This window comes from Crocuta crocuta, unplaced genomic scaffold (assembly GCF_008692635.1).
Source record: "Crocuta crocuta isolate KB4526 unplaced genomic scaffold, BGI_CrCroc_1.0 scaffold216, whole genome shotgun sequence".
In the NCBI taxonomy this organism is placed as follows: Eukaryota; Metazoa; Chordata; class Mammalia; order Carnivora; family Hyaenidae; genus Crocuta; species Crocuta crocuta.
Window position 1 is genome coordinate 2,891,027 of NW_027531504.1, and position 26,984 is coordinate 2,918,010.

A 26,984-nucleotide genomic window follows, 5' to 3' on the forward strand; every position below is an offset into this window, starting at 1 on the left:
CTTATTTAGAAAGCAGGAGTAAAAGTGCGATTAAGATTACACAAAGCCTTTTTACTTTCTTCCTTGTATATTTTTCCAAACTTACCTTGGTATTTTTTATTTACTATTCTGAGTAAAGAAAAAATAAAATTTTATGTTATTAGCATGAGTTTTGCCATTTGTTTTTATATTGTGACATGCCAATTTTAAACACAAATATCAAAGCATTTAATTCATTTACAGAATCACCAAAATCACACAGCTTCTTTTTCATAGCTTTAATCCAAAGGGCTGTTGAGCTGGCTAAAGGAGACAAATACAAGCCAAACCCAAGAAAGTTAAAGGTTGGAAGGAAGGAGGAAGGTTTCCAGACATAAAACCAGCCAAGGGAGCGTTTCCAGGCACAAGACACTTGTAGGGAGTGCAGACCCTCATAGGCACCTAGGACCCTGCCTCCTAATGCAGATCTAAGTGTCTCATTGCAGAGCCTGATACCTGCTGATCCCTGCCTTCCAACAGTCCTCACCAGTGCCCAGCACCTTGAACTGTACAGAGTCTGGGGGAGTCAAGCCAGGCATCTTCCTTTCCTAGGGCCCCATCACTTGAGCCTATGGGAGACAAGGCACCCCCCAAAATTTTTAAATCTCTGTGTCAGAACATGTTTGGTACCTGGATCAAGGGTAAACTTTGGTTCACCACCCACCAGACATGCCATGGTACTGCCAGCCAATGGGGGAATTAGAAATACCATACACTACCCCGAGGTGCTATAGAGTATGAATGACTAATCTTAACTCCCCTGTGGATGCCCACAACCGTGCTGGGGATAGAGAGCAGAGCAGCAGACATTTTAGGACCAGGTGGAGAAGGGGGGCAGGCAAGTAGGGCCCAGGGCCAGTGAGACGAGGAAACAGTGGAGAGGTTTTCTGTAGAACCCATCTCTGAGAAGTAGTGAGAAACCCTAACACATACTCCATTATCCCATCAGTGCTTCACTTGCAAAATACAAATTCAAAGAAAAAAATAGAAGAATTTTAAGCAGCAGCCACAGAGCATTAAAACCCCAAGCGCAGGACCCTTTTGAGCCTGGGGCCTGGTGGGATGCCCAATTAAGCAACTTGCCCATGGCCACAAAGCTAAGTAAATGGCAGAGCTAGGAATAAAACCTACATTTTTTTCCACCACACATGCTGCCTCTTTCAGAATAGACTATTTCTGGCAAAAACAACATGAAGCTAGATTTATAGCTCTATGTTCTTAACGAAAAAAATGGGGGAAAAAGTAGTTCCTAGCAGGCATGCTTTATTTTTAGCAATATTACTTTATAGTTTATAAAGCAATTTCATAAACATTATGTACCACATCCCTAAAAGGTAGGTGTCATTGTTACCTCCATTTTACAGACAAAGAAAGGAAGTTTACTTGCCCAGAGTCACTCAGCTATTAAAAAGCAAAACTGTAATGCAAACCTAGGAGCTCCAAATTCCATTCTCTTTATTAATATCTAATTCCTTAGTAGAGACTGTAGGAAAGAGGGTTAATGCAGACCACAGGACTAGTAAGGAGAGACTTTCCCCATCTGATAGCTGCGAGGTGATTCCATGAGGAAGACACTAGTCTGGACACATAGGGGATGAGGGGGCATCCAGTTACCTGCTTCCATCATCCCCTTTATTGCCACCTCAGTTGCCACAGCAACTCTACCACTTCCTGTGAGATCTCAGTCAAGTTTCTAGTTATCTCTAAACCTCAGCTTTGTCATCTGTAAAATGGAGATATTAATAGTGATATCTATCTCATGGAATTTTTCTGAAGTTTAAGCAGTGTCTGGCCCATAGTCTATACTCAATGAATGTTGACTCATTGTTGTTGTTGTTGTTGTTGTTGTTGTTACTGTTGCTATTATTACTAATTAAGTGGGTGTAATTGGCTGAGCCCAAATAGTCTCTGTCCTCTGTCATCATTTTATAAATGAACGTTTAATACTCAACACCCATTTAAAGGAAATAACTCCCTTCAAAGAGTCCCCCCAAGGAGAAATATTCTTCAAACAATATGGGTACATAAGTAGATTTACTCCCAGCTAGAACCTCCAGAACAGATGCTGTGTTGAAAAGGAACATCTGGTCCAGTTTTATCATTGTTCAGCTGAGAAAATTAAGTCCCGAGGAAGTTCAAAGTCTTTTCCAGGTTTACACAATGAATTAGTGACAAGTCAGGACTACTAACTCAGTGCTTATTTCCAATGAGTGTTGCTTCCACACAATGAAACATAACTCTTTGCTATCATTGCTCTGAAGTATACCTCTGCTTTTTCATAATGTAACATGTGTATGGGAACTGTGTATTCTTCTTATTTTATTCATTGTAATTGACTCTGATGATCATTATAATGATTATCATGCCATGGATAATGATTTAAATTCATTTGTGTTCCTTGTACACATAAACCAAAGGATATACCAGTATTATTTTCACAGTGTGTTCTCTTTTTCCCTGTCGGAGAGGAAATATTTTTGAGCCATATGGGATCCTAATTCTCTGAATGCTTTTAGATTATCAGATGTCTCAACTGACAGTCCTGGATGAAAGTCAAATCATAAGAATTTGCAAAACTGAAAAAAAATTAAGAACATTTTGGTGTTATCATGTACCGGAAATTCCATCTTTATCTTTCCTTCAATTAGGAAAAAAAATCAGACATCCTGAATATTAGAATTTTCAGCTCAAACTTTTCAACCCTTTTGATACAAACTTAGTGATCTTTAGACTGTATATTTTTATAAATTTATGGTTCATATTTCTAATTAGCATTCATTCTTTCAAGTTTTTATTTTATTCAAAAGTTTGGCAAATTTTAGTTAATAAGGGCAGTGCAAAGATGCTTAAAGCATGATCATTTCTCTCAAAAATTTTGCTATTAAATAAGGAATACAGGACAGGTAACACCAAATAGAAAGAAATAAGAAATTCTATGGCCCATTTAGCATCTGCTTTAATGTATACAAAATGGGTCCATTTTTTTTTTAAATTTTTTTTTTTTAATGTTTTATTTCTAGGAGAGAGAGAGAGACAGCGTGAGCAGGGGAGGGTCAGAGAGAGAGGGAGTCACAGATTGAAACAGGCTCCAGGCTCTGAGCCGGCAGTCAGCACAGAGCCCGACGCGGGGCTCGAACCCACGAACCGCGAGATCATGACCTAAGTGAAAGTCGGACGCTTAACCGACTAAGCCACCCAGGCACCCCAAAATGGGTCCATTTTTAATAATACTCAAGTTAATATGAAGGAATTTGTAATGGTTGTGGTACCAATTGAATATTTTGGAAATAAAACCCCAAAACTTCTCTCTTTAATTAGGCAAATTAGACAAGAGGACATTTAATAATGTTCATCATGAGAAGGACTGTCTCCCTTTTCTTTCTCTCATCTCTTGTTCTTGTCAAGTAGTAGTATTTAGTGAAGAAAATGGTGGGAGAAAATTAGGAAAGAGTATTCTTCATGGTATAGATGCCAAACAATAAACAGAGGTGCCTGTGTCCCTTGCACAGATTTTCCTTTTGTATTCAATCCAAGGCCAAATGATGGAGCTAGATAGCTCTGTGACAGCCCAGAGGACTCTTTTCCCCATGAAAACAAATATTTCTACTAAAAACATTTCAAGAAAAATGTCTTCAAAACCAAAACTAAAACCAAAAATAAATGTGGAGAAAAGTTAGGATTATTCTGGTCAACTGTTTCAACAGAGTAATCACCATTCACTGCGTTCCAAGTTACAAAGGACCTGACCACAAACTATGACATCTCAAGAGTTCAGGGAAAAGCCACACACTGAGGCCATACCCGCAAATGTTCTCACTGTTTCTGCTCTGTTAAGATTATAATGTGTTCAAGTTTTAAGTGTTAAAATTCGTTCCTATAAAAAATCAAATTTATGTAAAAATGTGCTTCCTTTAGAACCACGATGACTATACAATCTCTGGATGCCTGTCATCTTCAATTAGAAGCTAAAAGCCACTCCCAGATTTAAAATCTGTCAACCCCATGAACACTTTGGTAATTTCACATTCACTGAATGTGAACAGAAACCAAAATCCATAGGAAGTAAATCCCTTCAAGTAATTATTTCTGTGAGATTTCATAATTTTAAGTCAAAATTAGAACAGGCAGTTCTATAGATCGACACACACACACCCTCCCAATTTTGTTCTTATAACTTTCATTCTTTCTAATATCCTTCTCTGTTCTTCTTTGTGATTATCACACCAAGACTGTCTAAAATAAATTGTGAATACCCTGCTGTCTCCATTATGACCTCTATTACATGCCAGAGCCCACATCTTTGTCATTATTTTCACAACAGATCAATACTGTCCAGAGCAACTTTATGCAAATTTGGAGACAGCTTTAAATAACCTTTCTTATTTAGGGACTGGCTTTCCCATAATTCATGCTTGCCTGCTTACAGATAGCAATAGGCTTACTTGGTTTGGGTGGTTAACTGACTATGAACCCATCTCTGTCACTTTATATGAACAATTGACCCCACTTATTGTGGGGAAGTCCACAGCCAGTTTCTTATGGACACACAAGGATACCAGGTGAATTTCTTCCTAAATCATAAAAGCAAAAGCTTTTCCAGAAGTTCCTCAATGGGCAAATTTTGTCACATGCCTACCCATAGCTTCAAGGGAAGCTGAAACCTTTAATTTGTCCAACCTCCATAGTAGAAGATAGCAAAGCAGGGGATTAGCCTACCAACAATGTCTACCACAACCTAGTAATAGAAATGCTGAGTCCATGGAGTATAGATGTTTACATTTTAATTGGTATTATTCAATCTCTATCCATGGTTATATCAATTTAGACCCTATGTCAAAGACAATTCTGACTTTTATCTTTACCATCTGGCTTTTCTTTTTGATTCAAATGAAAGATTGTATTTAGTTTGGAAATTTGACTCTCCAGTGAGACCAGTTCCTATGACTCTCCAACAGATCATATTCATCACAGTTTCCTCAGATTTCAGTGTCTCCAGGCCATTATTTCAATACAAGCTAATGAACTCAAGTTCCATGTCACCCAATTCCTGTAACCATTCTTTACACCATAGCCAGAGAATAGTAAAAAATGTAAGTGAGTTTATGTCCTTCAACATTTTCCATTAAGCTTAGAATAAAATCAAAGCCCTTGTTAGGATCTGTGTTATCTATGCCCCTCTAATGTGTTATTTCCCCCCTCCAAGGTCCTTTTCACCCTCAGTCACTAAATTTAGTCTTACTAGCCTTCTGTCTGTTCCTAGAATCTACCTGGCTCTTTTCCCACATCAGTGCCTTTGCACCCACTATTCCATCTACAATGCCTGTCTAATGGCTCTTCTCATGGTTGGGTTGCTCCTTTTAACCCCTCATGTGTTACTTTACATTTCACTTTCTCAGAGGTTTTCCTGACGATTCTTTCTAACATAAGTCTCCTTGTGATTTTTTTACCACAGCACTGTATTAATTTCTCTTAAAGCAGTTTTTACTAAGCATGTACACTTAGGAAAATTATTACCTTCTCTGTGCCTTCAATTCTTTATTTGTAACTAAGGGTAATAATTGTACCACCACAGGGGTTATTGTAAGCAATAAACAGAATAAAGCCCTTAATAGTTCTTGGCCTATATAAAACTTTGCTAAATAATAATTACTTGTGTTATTTTTTATTTTTTATTTTCCAGTTTTCCCCACTACATTATAAGCTCTAAAAGCAAAGGGAGCCTGTCTGCTCTTCTCTCAGTGTGTCTCAGGACCTAGCCCAGGTTCTGGCACATAGTAAGTGCTCACAAAATATTAGGTCAACAAATATATATTGAATAAATGAATTAGTGGCAGTCCTACCTCAGTGGTTATTTTAATTATGGACTGGACTTCAGTGGCTCATTTCCAGTGTTCAGTGGCCTCCTCTCTGAGACTGCCAGATTAAATAAATAAAAATATAAAATGCTAGATAAATTGGAATTTCTGTGTTCCATCTGAAAACCCTGAGGTCCTCACTACCGCCTTCACCTTTAACAAGCAATTCTTTCTTCCTCTCTCTCTCTCTCTCTCTCTCTCTCTCTCGCTCTCCCTCTCTCCCTTCTTCCCTCCCTCCCCCTTTCTCTTCCTCTTTGCTCCTCTCTCATTCTCAGTTTATTTGACTATTTCTGAATATAGTTCTCAATGTCAAGTGACCTCATCATCCTTACATCTGGAGATACCTGTTCCTTGAGGACAACCATTTCTTTGATGGATTAATAAGTCATTTTCATGATAAGTCTACCAATTCCCAGAGGAATAAATTATTCACCTTCACCATCCCAGGCTCCTTTAGCCTGGGTAGCTTCTCAGGAGACTACAACAGACTATCTTTTTTCCAGATTCAGAACATTTTAAGTTAGGGACACAAATGTCCTTAATACATCCCCAGACATTTTCTACCTTATTGGTTGATTTTCAGAAATCCCCCTTCCTAAATCCTGGCTTTGAAAGAGACCTAAAGAAAAGAAATCCAAACATGGCCTTTCCTGGTTGACCAGCCAGATAATTTGACAAGGCTCTACAGAAGAGCTGAGAAATGCCAAATTGATGCCATGATGTTATTTACCACCTCCCACCATCGTCCTGGCTCAGAACATGGCAAGTTACTTGGTGCTTTAGCCAGACTCTATCACTTATATTAATTAACATACTTGGCTCTAGATTACACTAAGGCAGTTGGAAGAAGAACTAACTGCTTAACCTTTCAGAAGGTAAATAATTTATTTGAAATAAAATGTGTTGGAGAAACCATGGCAGTCACTCCCAGTGGTCTGTATATATATATATCTGCATGCTGTGGCTGAAAATAGCATCATGGGAATTACTTCTTGGCAGTGTTACACATTTTTGACTGGAATCTCCATCTAGAAAGTGTCCTCTATGGAATATTTGGTTCTTTTTTCGTAGTAAAGGAACTATGAGCATCACAGTCTGAAAGAGTAAGACATTGATCCCAGAACCATCATATACTAATTGTGTGAACTTGCTAAATGGTTTCACAGTTCAGAGTGTCTGAGTGGCTCAGTCAGTTAAGTGTCCGACTTCAGCTGAGGTCATGATCTTGCAGTCTGTGAATTCAAGCCCCACATCAGGCTCTCTGTTGTCAGCCCAGAGCCTCTTTCAGGTTTCACACCTCTGGGACTCAGTTTCTTTGTCTATGATATTAAAGTATTGAGTCATATCTTATAATGCTGTAGTAAAGGTTCTAAATAAGGTGGACAAAGTACCTGGTACTCAGTGAATGTTCAATGGCTGCTAGTTAACATTAATCATTTTAAGCACCTTTTTCTGCTTCATACTGTGTGGCTGTGTTGGTTATACTCAGGACCAAATTCTTGTTGTTTCACCAGAGAGAAGCCTTCCTTTTAGGGCTCTGTATCACCAGTGAAAGATCGCTTGCAAGAGGAGCCTATTGTAAATATGAAGGTGACATGTTCCTCTTCTGTTAAGTGCAAGGTGTCCAAACTAACCTAATTGCTGCTCATTTTTCTCTTGTGAGGCACTGGGAAATGTTCAGCATATTAGATGGAAGAACAAAACTCAGATACCTGCCAAGATTATGTACAGTCTATCCAAGGAAAAAAATTTTTTTAAACTTCACAGCTTGTGATTGGAAAAGGACACAGGACAGCTGCTAACTGTTTTCATCTCTACTTTTGGCATGTTCTTCTAATAGCTCTCCTGTCACACTCAGTCTGCAGTGCAGTGGGAACTAAAAGAGTAGGACTGAGGTGGCCCTCCAACCCCATCCCCACCCCCTGCTCAGATTCAGCTATTGGGAAAGACCATTTAAAGCATTTAATATCCGCCCTACCCCTTTGGGAATGGTGTAACCCAGCTAGACACCACGCTTCAAAAGAGAGAGGGAAGTTAAAGCTTTGCTGTTAGTGAGGGAACGTTAGACTAGAAAACCCCCCAGGTCCCTGCCAACCCTGATTCCATGATTCAGTGAACAGAAAGGACTGGGGCAGAGGAGGGAAGAATAGGTCAGACAGCTTTCCAAATCCTGTTCTATAAAGAAAAATTCATTGTTGCTCAAACGTTGTGAAATCAAACGTAAACTATGTTGGAACACTTGCGTTCAAATGTGAATTTCAAATGGCTCTAAAGCAAAATGCAAATGGTTTTGGTCTAGCCACTTTTTTGTACTGAACCATTTCTCTCCTACACTAACTACACTGGAGGTGGTCCCAGGTAATAGTTATGAGAAAGGCTCCTATTAGCTATGGGAGCAAGTTAAGTGCCTACCTCAGAGAGCTATGGTGAGAATTAAATACAGCAATATGTCTAAGGCATTAGAACAGTGCCTGGCACAGAATAAGAACTCAGTAAGTGTGTAATTTACTATATGCTTACACCAACTGCTATTAGTGTGAAAATCGAAAGATGATAGTAGGTGTTCATAAGCTTTATATTTTCATATGAATGTATTTGGAAAAAAGTAAGAGCATAAAAATACATTTTGTTCACATCAGCGTTTCTTCAAGTGGGACTTGTGAATTAACATACTTAAAAATGAATATGCTTCCTCTTGCATCTGTGAAACTTTTGACCAAGACAATATAAGTTACTGTATAAATGACTTTGAAGTCTTTCATATATATGCACAATTCTAAAATCTACATGAGCACATGTCTCAAGGGAATTAGAATTGTAACTTATGATATCATCAAACCTTGCTCAATACTTTAAAAATAAATACCTGATTAAATTCCTTTCCCCTCTCTCTTTCCATAGTGTCAGAACAGATGTTTCAAAGAGGAAATAGGCTTGAAAGATAAAGAGGGGGAAAACTAGTAGTATAAAACTCATTGTAATTATGTTAGCTATTAAAAGGCGAAAGATTTATATGATCTGAAGAGAAACCAGAGTATCATCATGTTAGCTATTAAATACTGATGTTAAAAACTAATTCTAAGATATAACTTATTCATTAAAATACATACCTTACGTATATAAGATGCTTTCTAACTTATTGCTCAGTGATGTGACATTTACTTGAATCACAATCCATGTGGTCTAAAGAATCTAAAATCTTCTCTTCCTAAGATAAGAATGTAAAGACTTAGTTAAATTTTGAACAAGAAATTCTCTTGCAGTAACCAGAATATTTTCTGGAGGGCTAAGGTAGAGAGGTAAAAAAAATTTATACTATTTTCCTTCACTGCCATTTCATTCATGTAAGAGTGGGAATTGAAATTGGAAGACGCAGATGTACACACAATTTTTAAATTTTTAAAAATAAAATAAATTTGGAAGAAGCACATAATCCATTATCTGATCACTTATGGTAACCCATATTTCTGTCTGATAAACAAAATAAAGCTTTGTTCCAACACTCATAGAGGAATTATAAATCTGGGACTTATCCCAATAGTTTCCATCCTAATCATGCAGAAAAGACATACATTGGGTTTGCTTGTAAGTTTATATCAAATTAACTTAAAGCCATTATAGAAGCTAAGAGGTAACATTTCCAAGAATATTACATACAGTTTTATGCCACCACATCATTTGTGCTCTAAAAACTATTAAAAATAAACTACAATATGTGCCTCTCCGTGTGTGAGTTTGCAAGATCTTACTATCATTCTATTATGCATATATTCTGTCTTAAATATTTTAGGCCACACAAATAGTGGAGAAGAATCTAGTTAATTATAGAGCAAAAGAAATTTTTTCCAGTTGACAGCATCCTCTTGAGGTTTTCAGTCTTAGACTGAATAGAAAGAATAAATAACATCCAACTTAACCCTATATTAAGAAGAAACAATTCCCTATAGTCCTTAAATATGTTTCCCTGGCATTTGTAGGGACTTATTATATGTAATATGCAATGTGAAGGGAAGTTTGCTAAATGAATATGATATGATATTGAGGTTATAAAAATAAGAGGACTTTTCAAGCTGGAGCTCTGAGAGACAGAAATGATTAGTTTAGATATATTTTGAGAGATGATTTCAATAAATAGCTGTTCTGTTTCTTATGGAGAATTAAGTACAAAACACTCTTTTTATTCTACTTGGTCATCTTCTTGGTTTATCACTACTGAAAAAAGCATGTAAAATATTCTCCCCAGGGTCAGAGAAATTTCTGTTTTCAGTGCATAAAATATATTATTTTTTCTCACCCCATGGATTAAGAAAGCAATAAAAGACCCCTGGATTAGATATTTCTTGTCAGTAAAGGAACAGCTATTCTAAAATAGCTGCCTTTGATCCTTCTATTAAGTCATTAACTAAGCAACTTTATCTACTGATTATTATTCCCTAAGCACCTTGTGCAATGTGCCTTGTTTCGTGCAAACAAAATAATAAATTACTCTTCAATTGGACTTCTCATTTTGATAGCATAGATTTCTAGCCCCATAAAAAGAAACTCTAATGAAAATAGAATGGCTAGTAATCAGAAGAAAATTTGCTAAACATCCTAAATTTTATGTTCATGAACTTTGACTAAGAAGCACATCAATTATATCTTAAGGATGACTTATGACTATTTCTGACTCCCTGTTCTGATTCCCTTTTAGTCCCCATTTTTGCCCCATCTGATTCAACCATAGTTTAAATATCTTTAATTGTGGAGAAGTACTGTCTAGTAGAATTTTCTAAGATAACAGAAAAATTCTCTATTTCTTTTGTCCAGTAGCGTAGCCACCAGCTATGTGTGGCCAATGCATTTTTTTGAAATAAGGCTTGAAAAGAATCAACTAGATATGGCAGTTGAGAAGTCTTTCTTAACATTTAGCAGAGAAATTCTATGGAGTTAGTGGGGGGTAAAAGCTTATTGTGCTGGGTTGAGTAGTAAATGGGAGATGAAGTAGACACAGCATGCATACTGGGCATGAGGAGGTAGAGTGCACTCTAGTAGATGACTAAGCAGAAGACACACATAATGAAGCTCTACTCCAAAAACCATTGATCTAGCAGCCATGTGAAAAATGAATGGAGGAGGGAGAAAGCTAGAGTTTATGTTCAGCTATTATTGAGAAGAAAAAAAGCTAGGATATTTCTAACATTTAGTAAAGACAGGTGGTAACATGAGAATAAATTCCAGCTCCCCAGGAAGAATGGAAATGTTTATTGTCCTTGATGGCACATCTGTTACTCAAGTGCAAATGAAATGGTTACTTGCAAGATATGAAATATTTGATTTTTCTGCATAAAACTGTAAGAATCCATGATATTACAAAACTAAAGTATTCTATCATTTCTTTTAATAAAAACTGTTGTAAGTTCCTACCTAGTCCTGAGATTAATTTGTCAAGAAAAAAAGGGCATTCTTGCACTTCTCTATAATTACTGTTGACCCTTGAACAATGCAGGGGTTCAGGGTGCTAACCACACCAAGCCCCCTGTGCTGTGCAGCTGAAAATCTGCATATAACTTTTGATTCCCCCCAAATTTAACTACTAATACCTACTGTTGACAGAAATCCTTACTAATAACATTAACAGTCAATTTACATATATTTTGTATATTATGTGTATCATATACTGTATTCTTATAACAAAGTAAACCAGAGAAAAGAAAATGTTATTAAGAAAGTCATAAGGAAGAGCAAATAGATCTGCAGTACTGTACTGTATTTGTTTTAAAAATCATGGTGTAAGTGGACCCTTGCAGTTCAAACTCATGTTTGAGAGTCAACTGTACTTAAATCTATCTTTAGGTTGCAAGTTCTGAAACACTAAAATGTAATTGCAATGTAAATGTAAATGTAACTTTAAATTATACAATCTATATTTATATACAAGGACACTCACTAATCGAAAGTTGGACATGACTGAAACCATACCACTTTAGAACTGAATGAGTATTCATTGAACTACATTTTATGGGTGAGGACCATGAGGCCTAGAAATAATACATAACTTAACCAAATTTACCCAAACAAGATCTGGACTCAGATCTTTAGACTCCAAGCCTAGTGGTGTTTCAAAAAAAAAAAAAAAGACTGGCTAGATGATGCACCAGGATATTTCTGGTATCTCTATATATTACATTAAGAGAGAAAATAGAAAATTTCTAACAGCATGCCTCATTGGGGACAGTGAATCCTTTTCTTTATTTTTCCAAAATTAGTACCATTTTCCCCTTGGGCACATTCTCACCATTTTCACTGTGCTTCCCAAATTTTCACTCATTTTTCAAAAGTGTTTGGTAATTATTCCATATGCTAGGAAATTTGCCCCAAAGACAAGATGTCTAACTTCCGTACAATTTTTCAAAAAGATTCTTCTTACTGAAGATAGAGAAGACAGTATATCAGTACTTTAGAAGAACAACCATGGTTTTAAGGATTTAATTCTTCAAATTATTTCAGTATTCAAACACTAAAATCAAATTCTCAGGGTTACCTATAGATACTAGGTATCTATCTTTACTGAAACAGAAGACACAGAAGACAAACACAAGATGTATCAGAATTCTGGTATGTCTTGTGTATGTACAAAGAAACCAGTACATTTTGTATGAGATGAAGTTTCAGCCTAGTAATTTAGCCCATGAAAAACCTGGTAGTGGTCTAACACATAGATGGACAAAGTTTTTTGTTTCTTGTTTTTTGTCTTCTATTTTTGTTTTTTAAGATCCTTTTAACTCCTTTTGGAAAACCCTTTAGTAAAGACTAAAAGTCAAATACAGAATGGTATCATATATCCTACTCATGACATGCTAGTCTATTTCTGAAAATAAAAATGCTTTCTCAAAATGAAGCCATTTATATTCTTAACCATGCTCTATTGTGTGCACAGAGTAATTTCTTGAGAGAACAATGTTTCCTCTGGCATTTTGCCAAGACTGGCTTTATTTGTTTTTCATTAGGCTTTTCATTATCATGCTGCTGTATACCTGGCTCATTCTGCCCCCTCAGAGAAGGCCAGGGTAGCTTAAGCAGAGGAATGATACCATGAGTAGGTGGAATGTTTGTGTCCAGCGAATGCCCATTTTAAATCTCTAGCTATGGTACCATTCTTATGGCTTTAATCTAATAACAGTTAATTATCCATTATAATGTAGTCTGATATTAAATTGTTTACATCCATCTGTCCTGTCCCTGAACAGAGAAAGATATTAGTTTCACTTTGTACCACACAAGACTGGCCCATCCCCCTTATTATCTCAGGAAAAGGCATCATGATCCATCCCCATTGCCCAAGACTTGAACTGTTGTGTATTCTGCATTTCTCCATCATTCCATATATTCAGTCACTGAATCAAACTTCTTGATAGTTTTCAAACCCACCCGTTTCTTTCTCTCTCCCATGATCACTGCCTTGGTCTAAACCCTCCTCGTCTCTAGAACAACTTCAGTAGCCTTCTAATAGTCTCCGTGCTCCAAGGATTGCCCTTTGCAATTCATTCTCTTTTGCTTTAAATAACTATCAGCACCATCACTCTCCATAAATATGTGTTCTGTAACTTCTACTCATAAATGTTTTTGTGTTAACACATTAATAAGAATGTTTGATTTGTTCAGAAAAGGAATGATCCAAATTCTGAGCTTCTCTATAAACCCCTCAATTTAAAGGAAAGCTCTAGCTACAAAAGACTACAAAAGCTCTAACTACAAAAGACTAAAATTTAGGGACAAAATAAGCAATTTATAAATTTTTGTATTAGAATATTAATCTAAGGCCTAAAATATCATTGAAATCAGAGAATTTCAGGATTAGATTGGTGCTTGGAGACCATGTGGCTCAACTTTGTCAATTTATAGGTAAGGAAACAGAGGCCCAGCCACAGAATCTAAAATTGATCTTTCCAAATTTGAAATATCATCATGTAACTCCTGTTCTTAAAATCTGTCCATGGTTTCCTGTTATGGTCAGGATGAAGTCTGAATTCTCAGCCTGGCATACAACGTCTGTAGTGTCTGCTTTGGCTTACCTTGCCAAGCTTACCTTTTGTTCCTCTCTCCAACTCAGCCAAGAAGCCAGTGCTTCCAAATGCACCATGTTCTTTCTCACCCACAGGACATTGCACATAATTCCACTTTTGTCCTTCTTCTTTTCAGTGCTAAGTCCTAACCATGCTTCAGACATCATCTACTCTTAAAACACATCCCAGACCCCCTCAGGGCCCCCAAGCATGTGCCATGACCATAGCATATTCACAGCATCCTAACTGCCTTTGAAAATTCATTTCCATGCCTGGACTGGAAAGAATAAAGACAGGAGCCTGCAAATTATTCATTGTTGTATCCCTATATCTTGATCAGATGTCTGGCATTCAGTGTTTTAAAATTAATTATTAATTCTCACTTTTAAGCTGACTAGTATACTATAATTTTTTAATCAGTTCTCTTCTCAAAATCTATTTTAAAAGAATTATTTCTAATATTTATATATTTTTTGAGAGAGAAAGAGAGAGCACGTGCATAAATGGGGGGGACAAAGAGACGGGGGCAGAGGATCTGAAGTCGGCTCTGTGCCAACAGCAGACAAATCCAATGTGGGGCTCAAACTCAAGAACTACAAGGTCATGACCTGGGCCAAGTTGGACATTTAACCAACTGAGTCACCCAGGCACCCCTCAAAATCTATTTTTAGGGGAAGACAAAACTGATTAATTCTTATCAACATATAGGTAGATCACTGATGATCCTAAACAGCAGTTGTTCCTAGAAGCATTTACATTTTTCCAGGAAGAGAGTTTTAAGTCACTGGAATGAATCCCCAATGCAGATAACCCACCCATAATTAGTAAACCACAAGAGCATTTCTGAGGGGAAGGAAGTTTCCCCAGAACCTTCAACTCAGTCAAATAGATGACCTCTTACTTACCCTTACCCTCACAGAAGAATGATTCTGTTTTTGTTTGTAGAAATCAGATCACGTGTTGGCTATTTTTCTCTGCATTAAATAAATCATTATTTACCCATAGTAAAAATGGCTAAATTAACTTGTAACATTTCTGGATTTGTTTCAGGGAAGCAATGTTATGGAAGATCAGGATTTGTTGGAAATTGGAATTCTTAATTCTGGGCACAGACAAAGAATTCTACAGGCAATCCAGCTCCTTCCAAAGGTAAGCAATGCTTTCTTACCCTGGCCCTCCATACAATAGTTTTCAGTCCAGATGTGCAAGGATTATTAGTATTTAGGACAACATTTCTGCATATTGATGCAACTCCCAAAAGCAGTTCTTCTTGGGTCCAGGCAAACATTCAGACTCACAAGACTAGTATGGGCCATGCTTGGCTTTAGGTTTACCAGAAGGCTGTCACAGAGGAAACACCACTGACCAGCAAGGCACCTTAAGAGTTTCTCTTCAGTGGGAGTCCTTATATTGGTACAAACATCAGTCCAGGCCCCTCAAGTGACAGCTCAGGTACAAGAAGACAAGATCAATATTGGATGAGTGTGAGAATGGTCCTGGATTAAGTGTCATGTCTCATAAGAGACAGTATCTCTTGTACAATTCCATAAACTTAGCCTCCACGGGCAAGGAATCTGCTTAATTATAAGAGTCATCACTCAAGGAAGACCAAGTATCACATCTCTATCAGGTATTTATAGTTCATGGATAAATCCTCCCAGTCTAGATGCAATTTGCCAACCAAGGTGGCATTTTAACCGTAAGCACTATGTTACCTAGCAACAGAATTGACCTTCAGTTTCCAGATAAGCTTTCATAGGAGCCTAAAGCAAGAGGTAGGATCCTAGCACTGGCCTTCAAGATATGTAGGACTTTAACTGATAAGGAAAGGGAAAGCGTTTCAGGGGTCAACAGAAATCATATAAATATAAATATAAATTGCCAGGAGTATTAGAGGGATAGTGATACTGTGTGATTTAAAATGCAGTGAAGGGACGCGTGGGTGGCTTAGTCGGTTAAGCGTCCGACTTTCGCTTAGGTCATGATCTCGCGGTTCGTGGGTTCGAGCCCCGCGTCGCTGACCGCCAACTCAGAGCCTGGAGCCTGTTTCAGTCTGTGACTCCCTCTCTCTCTGACCCTCCCCTGCTCACGCTGTCTCTCTCTCTCTCTCCTAGAAATAAATAAAGCATTTAAAAAAATTAAATTAAATTAAATTAAATTAAAATTAAATGCAGTGGAATTTGCACAGTAATGTGAATGTCCTCAATCATTGCCACTAAATCATACACTTAAAAATGGTTAAGGTGGTAAATTTTATGTTTTATTATTTCATCACAGTTTAATAATTAAAAAAAAATTAAAAAAATCCAATGTGATTAAAACAATTAGAGAGTAGAGAGTATAGTCAGAGATAAAGCCAAAAAAGTAGGTTGGGTCAGTTTGTGTCAGGCTAAGGAATTTGAAATTTGTTTTTAGGCACTGGGGAACAGACATGACCGGACTACTTTAGGCCAGTCAATTTTGGAGACAGTACACAACAGGAATTAGAAGGAGGGAAAGTTGAATTAGGGTCAACCATCTGGGAAAAGATTCAGGGGGCAAAACTGAGAGCAGATGAACAGTAATACTTACACCTAGATATAGGAACTTATCATATGTTTTGTATTCTCCTCTGCTCTTTTCCTTCCTAATGAGGCTATAATTTTTTCTCAGAATGAGAAAGATAAATATTAACCACTGTTTCTAAGGAAGTGATCTGATGATATTTGACAACTGACAGTGAACTAAGTTTCTACTGTTAGAAACTTAACACTTTTGTAAGTTCAAGGAGAGTTAGGAATACAAGGGGAGTTTGAACACACAATATTCTACATTAAAAGGAAAATTATAAAGCGACCTTAGAACTAATTCAAGAAGTAATTCTTACAACCGTATTGTTTACCTCACTACTTTTATATCTTAAAATATTACTTCCTCAGCAAATTTACTCCTCATTCTCTACAAGGACTTCTGCACTACACCCCGTCCAGTGTGCAGCCCATTGTAGGCACTCAGTCAACTAAGTGACTACCCCCTTGTCACAATGTTACCCCTCATTTAAAGTTCCGTTCAAATAGTTCCGTATCACTTCCTTTGTGAAGCTTCCCCTAAAAGGGAACCAAAGACATTGGTCTTTATCACCATAGTCCAAACCAACCACCTCTAACTGGACTACCATGATGGGTTCTAATCTATCATGTCTAGGTTAGACTATTAGAGTCAATTTCTCATTGGTTCTCTCTAGCTTAGATAATTAATTCATAGATACCTAATCTCTGTCCTAGTTACCTTTCTTTTCACTCTACATTTGAATTTCCACATAGTATCCAGAAGGATCCTTCTCAAATGTAAATCAGATTATGCCGCACCCTGTTTAAAATATCCAATGGATTCCCTTCTCACTTAGAATAAAATCTTTATCATAGCCTACAGAAGTCAGTAGGATCTGGTGCCTTCCAACCTCTATGACCTCATCTCTCACTCTCCCATTTTCCTAAACTCTAGTTATGTGGTTTCTTCTTGTTCCAGAATATCAAGCTGATTTTCCCCTCAAGTCATTTCCATACTGGTCTCTGTCTGGGAAGCCGTTTATTCAGATTTTCACACTTGCTTCTCTACTCTGCTGCGATCTCCTTACCGAGGCTTTCATGACCTCAGAGTCACTCTCCACATATACTATCACTGTCCTTCCCATTGCCCTGTGTTAGTTTCTCCATGGCACTTATGGCTACCCAAAGTTATATTATTTATTTGTTTGTTTTTCCCTTATTTTTCATCTCTCTCCCAAGATTCAGGGCCCATGAGCTTAGGGACCTTGACTATCTTCTTCCCTTCTATATACCCAGCTCCTAGAACAATGCCAATCACAGCTAGTGGTCAAAAAAATGTATAAGGCAGGGATATACTACTGTCTCTTTCCTCGAGATTCAATAGCTCTATGCCTGTTCTGAAGGTGCTAATAACACTCTACCACTTCTGACATTAGAAACGCCCTGAAGGCAGACACAGTATCACATCCATCCTTGAATTTCTCAGCATTCTTAGCCCAATACATGTGCATTAGCAGAGTGAAAGAATGACTGACTGAATGAATGGATATTTTTCTCAGGTTGTTCAAATATACATTTTTTAAAATCAGTGTGCCTCAATTTTAAGATATATTTGTAATTGTGTACATGCCATTTGTTAATGAGAAACAGAAGAACCTGAACTCAGAATTATTTGGAGAAAAATGGAGTGTTTAAGACAGAATATCATTCCTATTAGAGAAAACAATGTAACTGAAACAATACAAAATTAAGCTTTTATCAAGAGGCTGATGCGAAAGTGCTTACCATGCACCCAAATGAGTAGAGAATATGTAAAAACATCCACACACGTGTTCAGCAGCCCAAACAGAATGTTATAATGCTACAAATTGATGCTTTGCCTTCTTAGGTAATGAGCCCAATCTTCAGATGGTTAATAGTGTAATTTTACTGCCAGCACATTCATTTGCATTCACTCTAACTTTATGCTGCTGCAAGAGGGACACAATGTCTCTTTGTTGTGTTTATGCAATTTTAATCTTCAGAGTATCTGTGTTCTTCATCTGCCACGAAAAATATTCCATGATTGCTACCTGAAATCCTTTAATTAACATATTGTGTTTTGGAATCTGTGAGATTGTTCCTAAACAGAGAAAAGGTGGCTTGCTACATGCAATCTTGATCTGTTAGCACACTTCAAAGCATGTTTTTCACGTTTTATTTGTATTTGTTGCTTCAAGTTTCAAAGACAAAAGTTTATTCTTCTGGTAAGAATGATTTTTCTTTACTCTGCCCTTTTTAACATTGAAATATTGGCCAGTGCAAAGGTCTGCATGTTCTCGAGTACATTTGATACATGAAACACATGGAATGTATTTCAAGTGTTCTAAGCACAGACATATAAGAACAGTAACCACATGAATCCCTGTCTTCATTGCATTATTTCCCTCTGTCTTTTATAATGCTTGACCTTTAGTAGCAAAACTTAATTATCCAGTTTCACACAATATCCACTTTCCTCACCAACCCCAGCTCAGTCTTTTCTTAGGTCTAAAAGTTTCTCAGGACTTTTGAAAATAGAATTTCACTCTTTTCCTCTTTTTAAGAAAGGAACCATAACATGAGAATGTGGCTTGGTTTTTACTCTCCTAAAAACTGTAAGCATATTGGACTTTTTCTGTCCCCTAGACTTGAGAGAATTATCTGATTATTTGCAACCCATAATTTATCTTTTTCCAGGTAAGAATTCCATGTGGCCGAGTATTTGGATAATCCTCTAAAAAACCTTTTAAAAAGGCATAATGTCTTTTGTCCTTTGACAATATAACACTTGGACTTCAGGAATTCAAAACATTTTCATTTTAAAGGTTTGCAAGACTGTGTCAAAGCCCACATTGTGTCTGCTCTCTTAATCTCTGTCATCTTGAATCGAATTTATTTTTGGCACACTAGCAACTTTTATGTCACATGCTCACTTCTTTTTCAATATTTCCTTTCCTGATATTTTTATCTTTTTTTTTTATATTTTGGATTCTTTGAGTAGTTGTTTATACTCACTATCCCCCAACCNCTACTTGGGTCTAACTAGTTCCTCTGCTACCACTGCACATAACCAGTGCCAAGGTTACCGGTAACCAGCAGGGAAGAAAGTCCATATACCCCTTTATACCTTCACTTGATTCAGCTACACTAGATTCTGATACTCATGTCAACTGTCAATATTGTTGTCTTTTGGCTTTCTCAATATCTGGGTATCTTCATACCTCTCTGATGCTCCCTCTCCTCTCCTATTCCTTTTCCACAGTTAAATGTTGGAGTTCCTCAAAACTCCCAACTCAACAATATTTAGTGACTAGTGAACATTGCTATCACAGGACTCTTGATCACAGTACAGCTTCTGATATCCATTGGTCCATTATTGCTAGCCTATTCCTACTTTCCTGCATAATGAACACTTAACATTTCAGCTGCTCATTATCTCTAAGTTCAGTTCAATTTAACCAGTATCTGTTGGGCTACATATTTTCAATTATTTTTTTCACAAATGACACTGAGCGCTTCTGGTTGGACTAAATAACCCCCCTTTCTTATTCTTAGTTTGAGATTTTGGTTAAAAATCTGTTATTTCAATAGAAAAACAAGATTCTATGCTAGTTATATATTGCTATATAACAAATTACCCCCAACCTTAGTGGCGTATAAAAACCTTTATTTCAAATTTTCTGTGGGCTAAGAATCCAGGAGAAGCTTACCTGGGTCCTTGGTTCTTGATCTTTCACAGTGTTGCAGTCATCTCAAGACCCAAGTGAGAGGGACCCATTGCCTAGCAGTGGGTGGTTGTAGGCAGGTTTCTGTTCCTCAGGGGTTTTTGGACCAAGGACTTAACACTTTACAAGCTGTTGGCTGAAGGCCCCTGTCAATTTCTTTTCATATAGGACTCACCATAAAGTATCTCACAATAGGCATCTGGTTCCAAGAGCACAGCAAGTAAAAGGACAAGAAAGGGCTAGGACAATGGAAGTCATAGTTTTTGGAACATGCCATCCTTTTGCCCTAATCTATTCATGAGAACCAAGTCACTAGATTAAGCCCACATACAAGAGGAGGTTTTGACAGATGCTGTAAATACCTGGAGGTGAGATCAGGGGGACCACATCAGAAGTCTGTTCACTGCAAATATACTTTATAATGGCCCACTTTACATTCTAGTTTCCATGTCTACATTTGTGGTTAAAGTGGAATAACCCACCAGCAATAACAATGAAGAAACTTATTTTATTTTCATGCCATCTCTTATTATCATTATTATTTGTTTGTTTCTTTGTTTATTAAATGTTTATTTTTTATTTTTAATATAATTTATCTTCATGGGACTGTGATATTCAGAATTAAATGATTTAGAAGTCACATTTGCAATTGCCTCTCAAAAAAAGAGGCATGTGTCTCTGGTCTGTAGAATCAGGTGTGAAATAGCATCATACCATCATAGACAAATCAGAGACCTTGGAGATGAAATAAATACACATAAAGACTTCACTATCTAAACATCACTAATCTAAGTGATAACACACAAATCAGCAATCCCACCAAACATAAATTTTCAAAACATGTTTAATCTTTACAAGGTGCTTCACTACTGAAAGGAGCATATTCCACCTATATTAGGCAAGTGAATTGGCCAGAATCTATTGGACAAGACATTAAGGATGTTAGCAAACACAGTTTTAAAAATTTATTTTGAGAGAGAAAGAGCACGCCAGTGAGCAGAGTAGGGGAGAGAGAGGAGAGAAGCCCAAGCAGACTCTCAGCGCAGAGCCCAGTGCAGTGTTTGATTTCCAGATCTGTGAGATCATGCATGACCTGAGCTGAAATCAAGAGCTGGATGTTCAACTGACTGAGCCACCCAGGTTCCCCACATTTTTAAAAACAACCAGACCTAGAATTAAAAGGGACCTTTTAACCTTAAGCCTGATCAGAACAAATAGAGAAAGGGAGCAGTTGACCCAAAAAACAGCTTGTGAGCAGGACTATAGAGATAAACTGGCAGGGACTGAGAACTCAAACACTTTTAAGGACAGGACAATAGGGAGTAGTAGAAACTGGTGAACTGGAGAACACAAGCCCTGCCCCCCCCCCATACTAGGTTTCCCCCCACACACATGCTTTATTAATAAAACAAAGCACTGGGGACCAAAGTTAGTTATAACTGTTACAGTGGATTCACAGATTATTTCAGAGCTCAAGAGGAGTATTATGGATGTGACATTATCTCAGTTTGGCTTCCTGTCCAAAACTGTGCTCTTAAAGACTCTAGTTCTTTCAAGTTCCTTAAAATTCAGATGTGTAGGGGCGCCTGGGTGGCTCAGTCAGTTAAGCGTCCGACTTCAGCTCAGGTCATGATCTCACCATTCATGGGTTCGAGCCCCACGTTGTTCTCTGTGCTGACAGCCAGCTCAGAGCCTGGAGCCTGTTTCAGATTCTGTGTCTCCCTCTCTCTCTGACCCTCCCCTGCTCATGCTGTCTGTCTCTCTCTCTCTCTCTCTCAGAAACAAATAAAAACATTTTTAAAAATTCAGATGTATGTTAATTCTAGTGTTGATGGTTGATGAAGATGTGTATAAGCTTTAGGGAAAAAGTGTTTTACCAATGTAATTTCTTTAAAAGTCTAAAATGGAAGGTTCAGTCTTATTTCCCTGTCACTTAGAAAAATGACAGACATTCATTCCTCTTTCTTCTGGTATTTTTCAGAAGGGCAATGACAAAATGTAGGCTGCAGGCACAGAAGCTCTCAAGGTACCTTTGACAGGGTAACTTTTCATTCTCCAATGCCATCACTCACTTTCCATCTACCCCCTTCTTTTTACTTGCACTTCTTTGCTTTTTCCAGCTTGTATTTTAAATTTTGTGCCACCCAGTGTTGACCTACCAGCCTATGAACATAAGGCTGAAGATACAGTCTTTAACAAAATCCCACACACATATATGCACCATTAACATTAGGGGTCCTATCTTAAAGTTAATACACAGTTGGACCCACAGTCTAGGGTATTCTCCTTCCTTTACATCTGGTCCTTGGTGAGACAAACTGTGGTGTTCTGAGAGTCTTTTCAAGTTCCATTTAGTTCTGCAAATGTCTTATAATTCTGGGACAAACAGATATGCTCACTTAGGTCTAAGTAAGAGCTTACTTATTTCTCAGGAGAAGTGTTGGTGCCATTGGAGAATAGGGAAGGAAGAAAAACTAATGGACTTTAAAGTGAAAAACTTAGGTAATTTTTAGTATATAAGTCTTAAAGCAAGAACAAATCATTCTGATCTTTTCTATTATCTCTTAGTCCAGCAACTCTGATGGCCTGCGTTTTCCTAGAGTGACCTCTTCCCTCATGCCTCATGCCTTCTGATCATAAGTGGGGCCCATTAACTACTCTGTCCTTCAGGGGTACATTGGGAGAAGGCATGCCTGATGTTCCTCGAGTTCTCTGGGACCTCTCAAATGACAAAGCCCAGTACATACAGAGTACAAATAGCTAGAGCTGTTTGGCTGGACAGATATCCAGAGAAGCTGAATGTGAGAGAAGTCTGATTCTAACATATTTACCGACACCAACATCCTCCTGCAGTTTCAGAAAGCAAGATGACGACTGCAGTCTTCCTAAGCTAAAGGAAGGAGGTCTTTTAACATTCTCTTTTCAATGAATCTATCTTGGAATAGTTCATTATGTAGACCACAAAGCCGAAATACCATTTTTACTCATAATCCGCCCCCCCCCGCCGATATTTACAGAGAAATAGGGGAGGAATTTTGTAAGTAAATAGGTTTTGATCTTTTGCCATCCCCAGCAGCTGTCATCCTTCAATTTTGAGAAGTTCACCCCCATTTAATAAAGAACAATGGCTCCCTCGGAGTAATGTCAAAATCAGTAGTAATAGAAGAGAAACTCTGATATCTGAGCACTTTCTCTTCCTTATGTAATTCTTCCAAGAAGATCGCAAATTAGAGCTGCAAAAGACCTTAAAACATCCAGCTCAATATCTCTCCTGAGCCTTTCACAGGTGAGGAAACCAAGTCCGGGTGGTATTAAATGACTTACCCTGAAGCAGATTGTTTCTAAGTGACAGAAGTGCACCAAATCCCAAGTGTCTGTACTCATGACAATTGTCTCCTGGGTGACTACTGTGCTTTCTTAGTAGAGACCCAAGGCTCTGAGGATATTTGCGCATTTGGGAGAGAAACTGTAAAAGAACATGAAAGGACCAAATGACTAAATGTAAGAAAAGGAATTGCTCATAATATTGGGCTTTTTTTTTAAGTTTCACGTTTAAAAGGTAGTTTTTGCAACATCCATACATCACTAAGCTCCCTTTTCAAGGCTGGAAGGGAAATATCGTGCCAGGGCTCCAAAAGCCCTAGAAAAGCAGGAAGAAGACAGACATGGAAAAGAAGAAAGGCAGACAGACCATGTCCACTGTCCAGTGGTCCCTGGGAGTCAAACCACTTGTTTTACCCTTGAAGATGACCTTAGAAAAATTTCACTAACAGTAAGCATTGCTGTTTCCAAGAAGAAAAAGCATAATAGAATAAAATAAAATAATCTTTAATCTTTATTTTATTCCTTAATCTGGGTAGAAAGGAAAGAAAGATGGGCAGGATGGAAGGGCACTCTCCAGGAGCAATGAAGACACATGTTTAGAGCATTAAGCTCCATGGAGATGACATTTTTATAAGAATCAGCCAGGAAGCCACATGGTGTCATGGTTGGGAACATAGCCAGACTCCCCAAGTTTGATTTTACCTACTTCACAGGGGATTTGTAAGACTTACATGAGTCAACATTTATAAAGTACTTTAAGTGGAGCCTAGAGTATCATATGTGCTATATTTACGTTTACTAAACAAAATTTTTAAAAGATTAAGGGTAAACCAAGGAAAAGGTGAGGTTCTTTCATGCTGTTAATTGTCTCCAAAAATTAATAGTCCAGGAATACACAACAAGCAAAGTGAATCTCCTTTCATTCATTCAATAGATACAGTATGAAATACCTACTGCATACCAGGTACTATTCTAGAAGTTGAGGATTTGATGTTAGGAAACAAAACCTACAAGGTCACTGTCCCCTTCAGCTTACTGTCTAGAGGGGGGATGCAGACAAAAAGAGGTAAACATACATAATTTCAAGTAATGTTAAGTGCTATTGAGAAATATTAAACAGGGAGTAGACAGAGTGAAGAGGATGTACAAATGCGATTTTAGTTTTAAATGGACAATTCACACCTAGGCAGATTACCTGAGGTTCTTTACCCCCTCACTGTGTTGTCTAAATGCTATATTTCAAAGCAGAATAAGGGTACTAAGGGGATATTGAAATGACCAAGCTAAACAGCCTAAGTCCAAGGCACCTTCAAGGACCTTGGAATTTGGCAAAAATATATTCTTGGAAGCTTTTGATGTAACCTAATTTAATCTTAGTTTAGCCACCTACTACTTGTGCCACTTGGGCAAATTATTAAATTCTCCAGTCAGTTTCCTCATCAGTGAAATGGGAGTGATAGCAGAACCTACCACATTGGGTTATTGTGAGCTGCAAATTTAAAACTCCTTATGAAGTGCCTGGCATTTAGAGGCACTAAATTAATACTAGTTATAGCCACTTGTATTTGTTTGGTAATGCTCATTAAATTAACAAAGCTCAGTGAATTTTTGCCATTGTTCTTGCCTGGGACCATACAGTAACAAAATGGACTCATTTCTTGATATAAGTTTATGCCTAAAAATGCCTATAACTGCATTGCATAGTGAGCTTCCCATTCTTATGGATTTCTCATAGGGCAGATTATTCATTTTCTAGTTAAGAAGAAAGCAAAACTTTCAAATCTGATCATTATCCACTAAATTAATTTTTACTACATTTAGGATTATTGTTTAACCCATCAGGAACTAGAAGAAAAGGTGTTTAAAGTCATAACCAGGGCCTTCCTATTTAAGAAATTAAATGAACAAACATAGAACTGAGAGGGCATCCTGAATGCATCTCTTAGAAGTAATGTAATCAGTTCCCAGCACTATGTGGAAAGTGGCAGAGGAGTACATATGGAGAGTACCTGGAACAGTAAGAGCTCAATAAAGGTATGTGGCATAGAACAGCACGGAAGTGAACTGAGAAGCTGAGTGGGTGGAACTTGACAATGCAGTTCCATTAATGCTAAAGGCATTGTGATTTCATAGAAAAACAGAACTATGTAAATTTACAGATGAGATCTAAAAGAACATATCCACCATTTTGAATAAGCCATTCCCCCCCACCTTACCATATAATTGAAATAAGTGCTTAACTTAATAGTTGAATATAATTTGGCTCTATTTCTTATTTTTGATCAATGGCACTCAAGTGAGACGTCTGTGTTCAATTTATGTCTGCAAATGCAGTGAGCACCTACTTATGTCTCAGACACAGGGCAAGGAGAAAAAAGTTGAGATTACACAGTATTTGCCTTCAAAGAGACTACAATCTAGCAAAGGAGGTTGAACCAATATTCAAGTGATTTTAATGCAAAGCAGAGCTCGAATAAGCTATAATAGAAGTAAAAATACGTGTTCTGAATATTAAATATAAGGGCAGGTCTCTCATGTACAAGAAATCAGGAGAGGGTTCCTGGAGGAGGAGGCAGATGAACCAAAAACCAAAAATTCCTATGCATCTTAAAAACTCTTTACTGTGAGTAGTTTTGAGATAGCTTATGGTATTTGGAGCAGAAAGTGACCCAAAGCATTTGCTTACTTGTTCAGTCAGATGCTATTTGTTTCTCATTTGTAAGAACCAGCCTCTGAAATATAACCAGTGCCATCAATCCAGCTATGAAATTCATCCATCACTTTGCCCTTCAAGCCATAATAAGTCAAATACTACTTCGAACCCTAACAGATATCTGTAGTCAGCTTCAATGGAGCAGGCTAACTAGTGACAGAGTTAATATTCTCCTGCCCTAAGCTAAGCACTTTTTAATTACCTGGTATTTCTTTGTGAACATTTTCTTTTTTGGTGGTAAATGGGATTTTAGATTTCTGTCTTTTGACTTTAGTTTGATCTGCAGATCCACAGTGACCATGGTAGAACTCCATAAGAATCCACATTCCCCTGGGATTTTCTGAACATGCTCAGAAAGACACCACAGACAAACACCTATGTTAACAGCCAGCACTTAAACACAAATTTTCTATGTGCCAGGCACTGTTCTAGGTACTGTTAGATTAACTATACATTAACTCATTTAAATCTTAAAATTAATTCTCTATCTTACGGTTTAAGAAACTAACACAGAGAGAAGTTAAGTAACATTCCTAAGGTCACACAGTTAGTAAGTGGCAGAGTCTGGATTTGAACTAAGCAGCCTGGGTCCAGAGTCTATGCTCTTAACCACCTTCCTTTACTGCTTCTATCACCAGAATATCACATGTCTGTGCTCTGCGAATAGCCTATCACTGCCTTCACCTTTGGAAAAATGACTGGCTGTTTTCACTATCTCCCACAGATCTAGCGTCTTCTATTTTAATAAGTAAAGG

General features: G+C 37.5%; 1 protein-coding gene across 8 annotated transcripts in view; it reads left to right on the top strand.

The window, feature by feature from the left end:
• The window catches only part of ANKS1B (ankyrin repeat and sterile alpha motif domain containing 1B), a 1,065,677-nt gene that overhangs the window by 738,058 nt on the left and 300,635 nt on the right, over positions 1 to 26,984 (top strand). For all 8 annotated transcript variants that reach the window (XM_077772139.1, XM_077772140.1, XM_077772141.1 and 5 more), the window contains one exon: positions 14,969 to 15,067. In XM_077772139.1, coding sequence (XP_077628265.1) covers positions 14,969 to 15,067 — 99 coding nt within the window. The remainder of the gene's footprint in view (positions 1 to 14,968; positions 15,068 to 26,984) is intronic.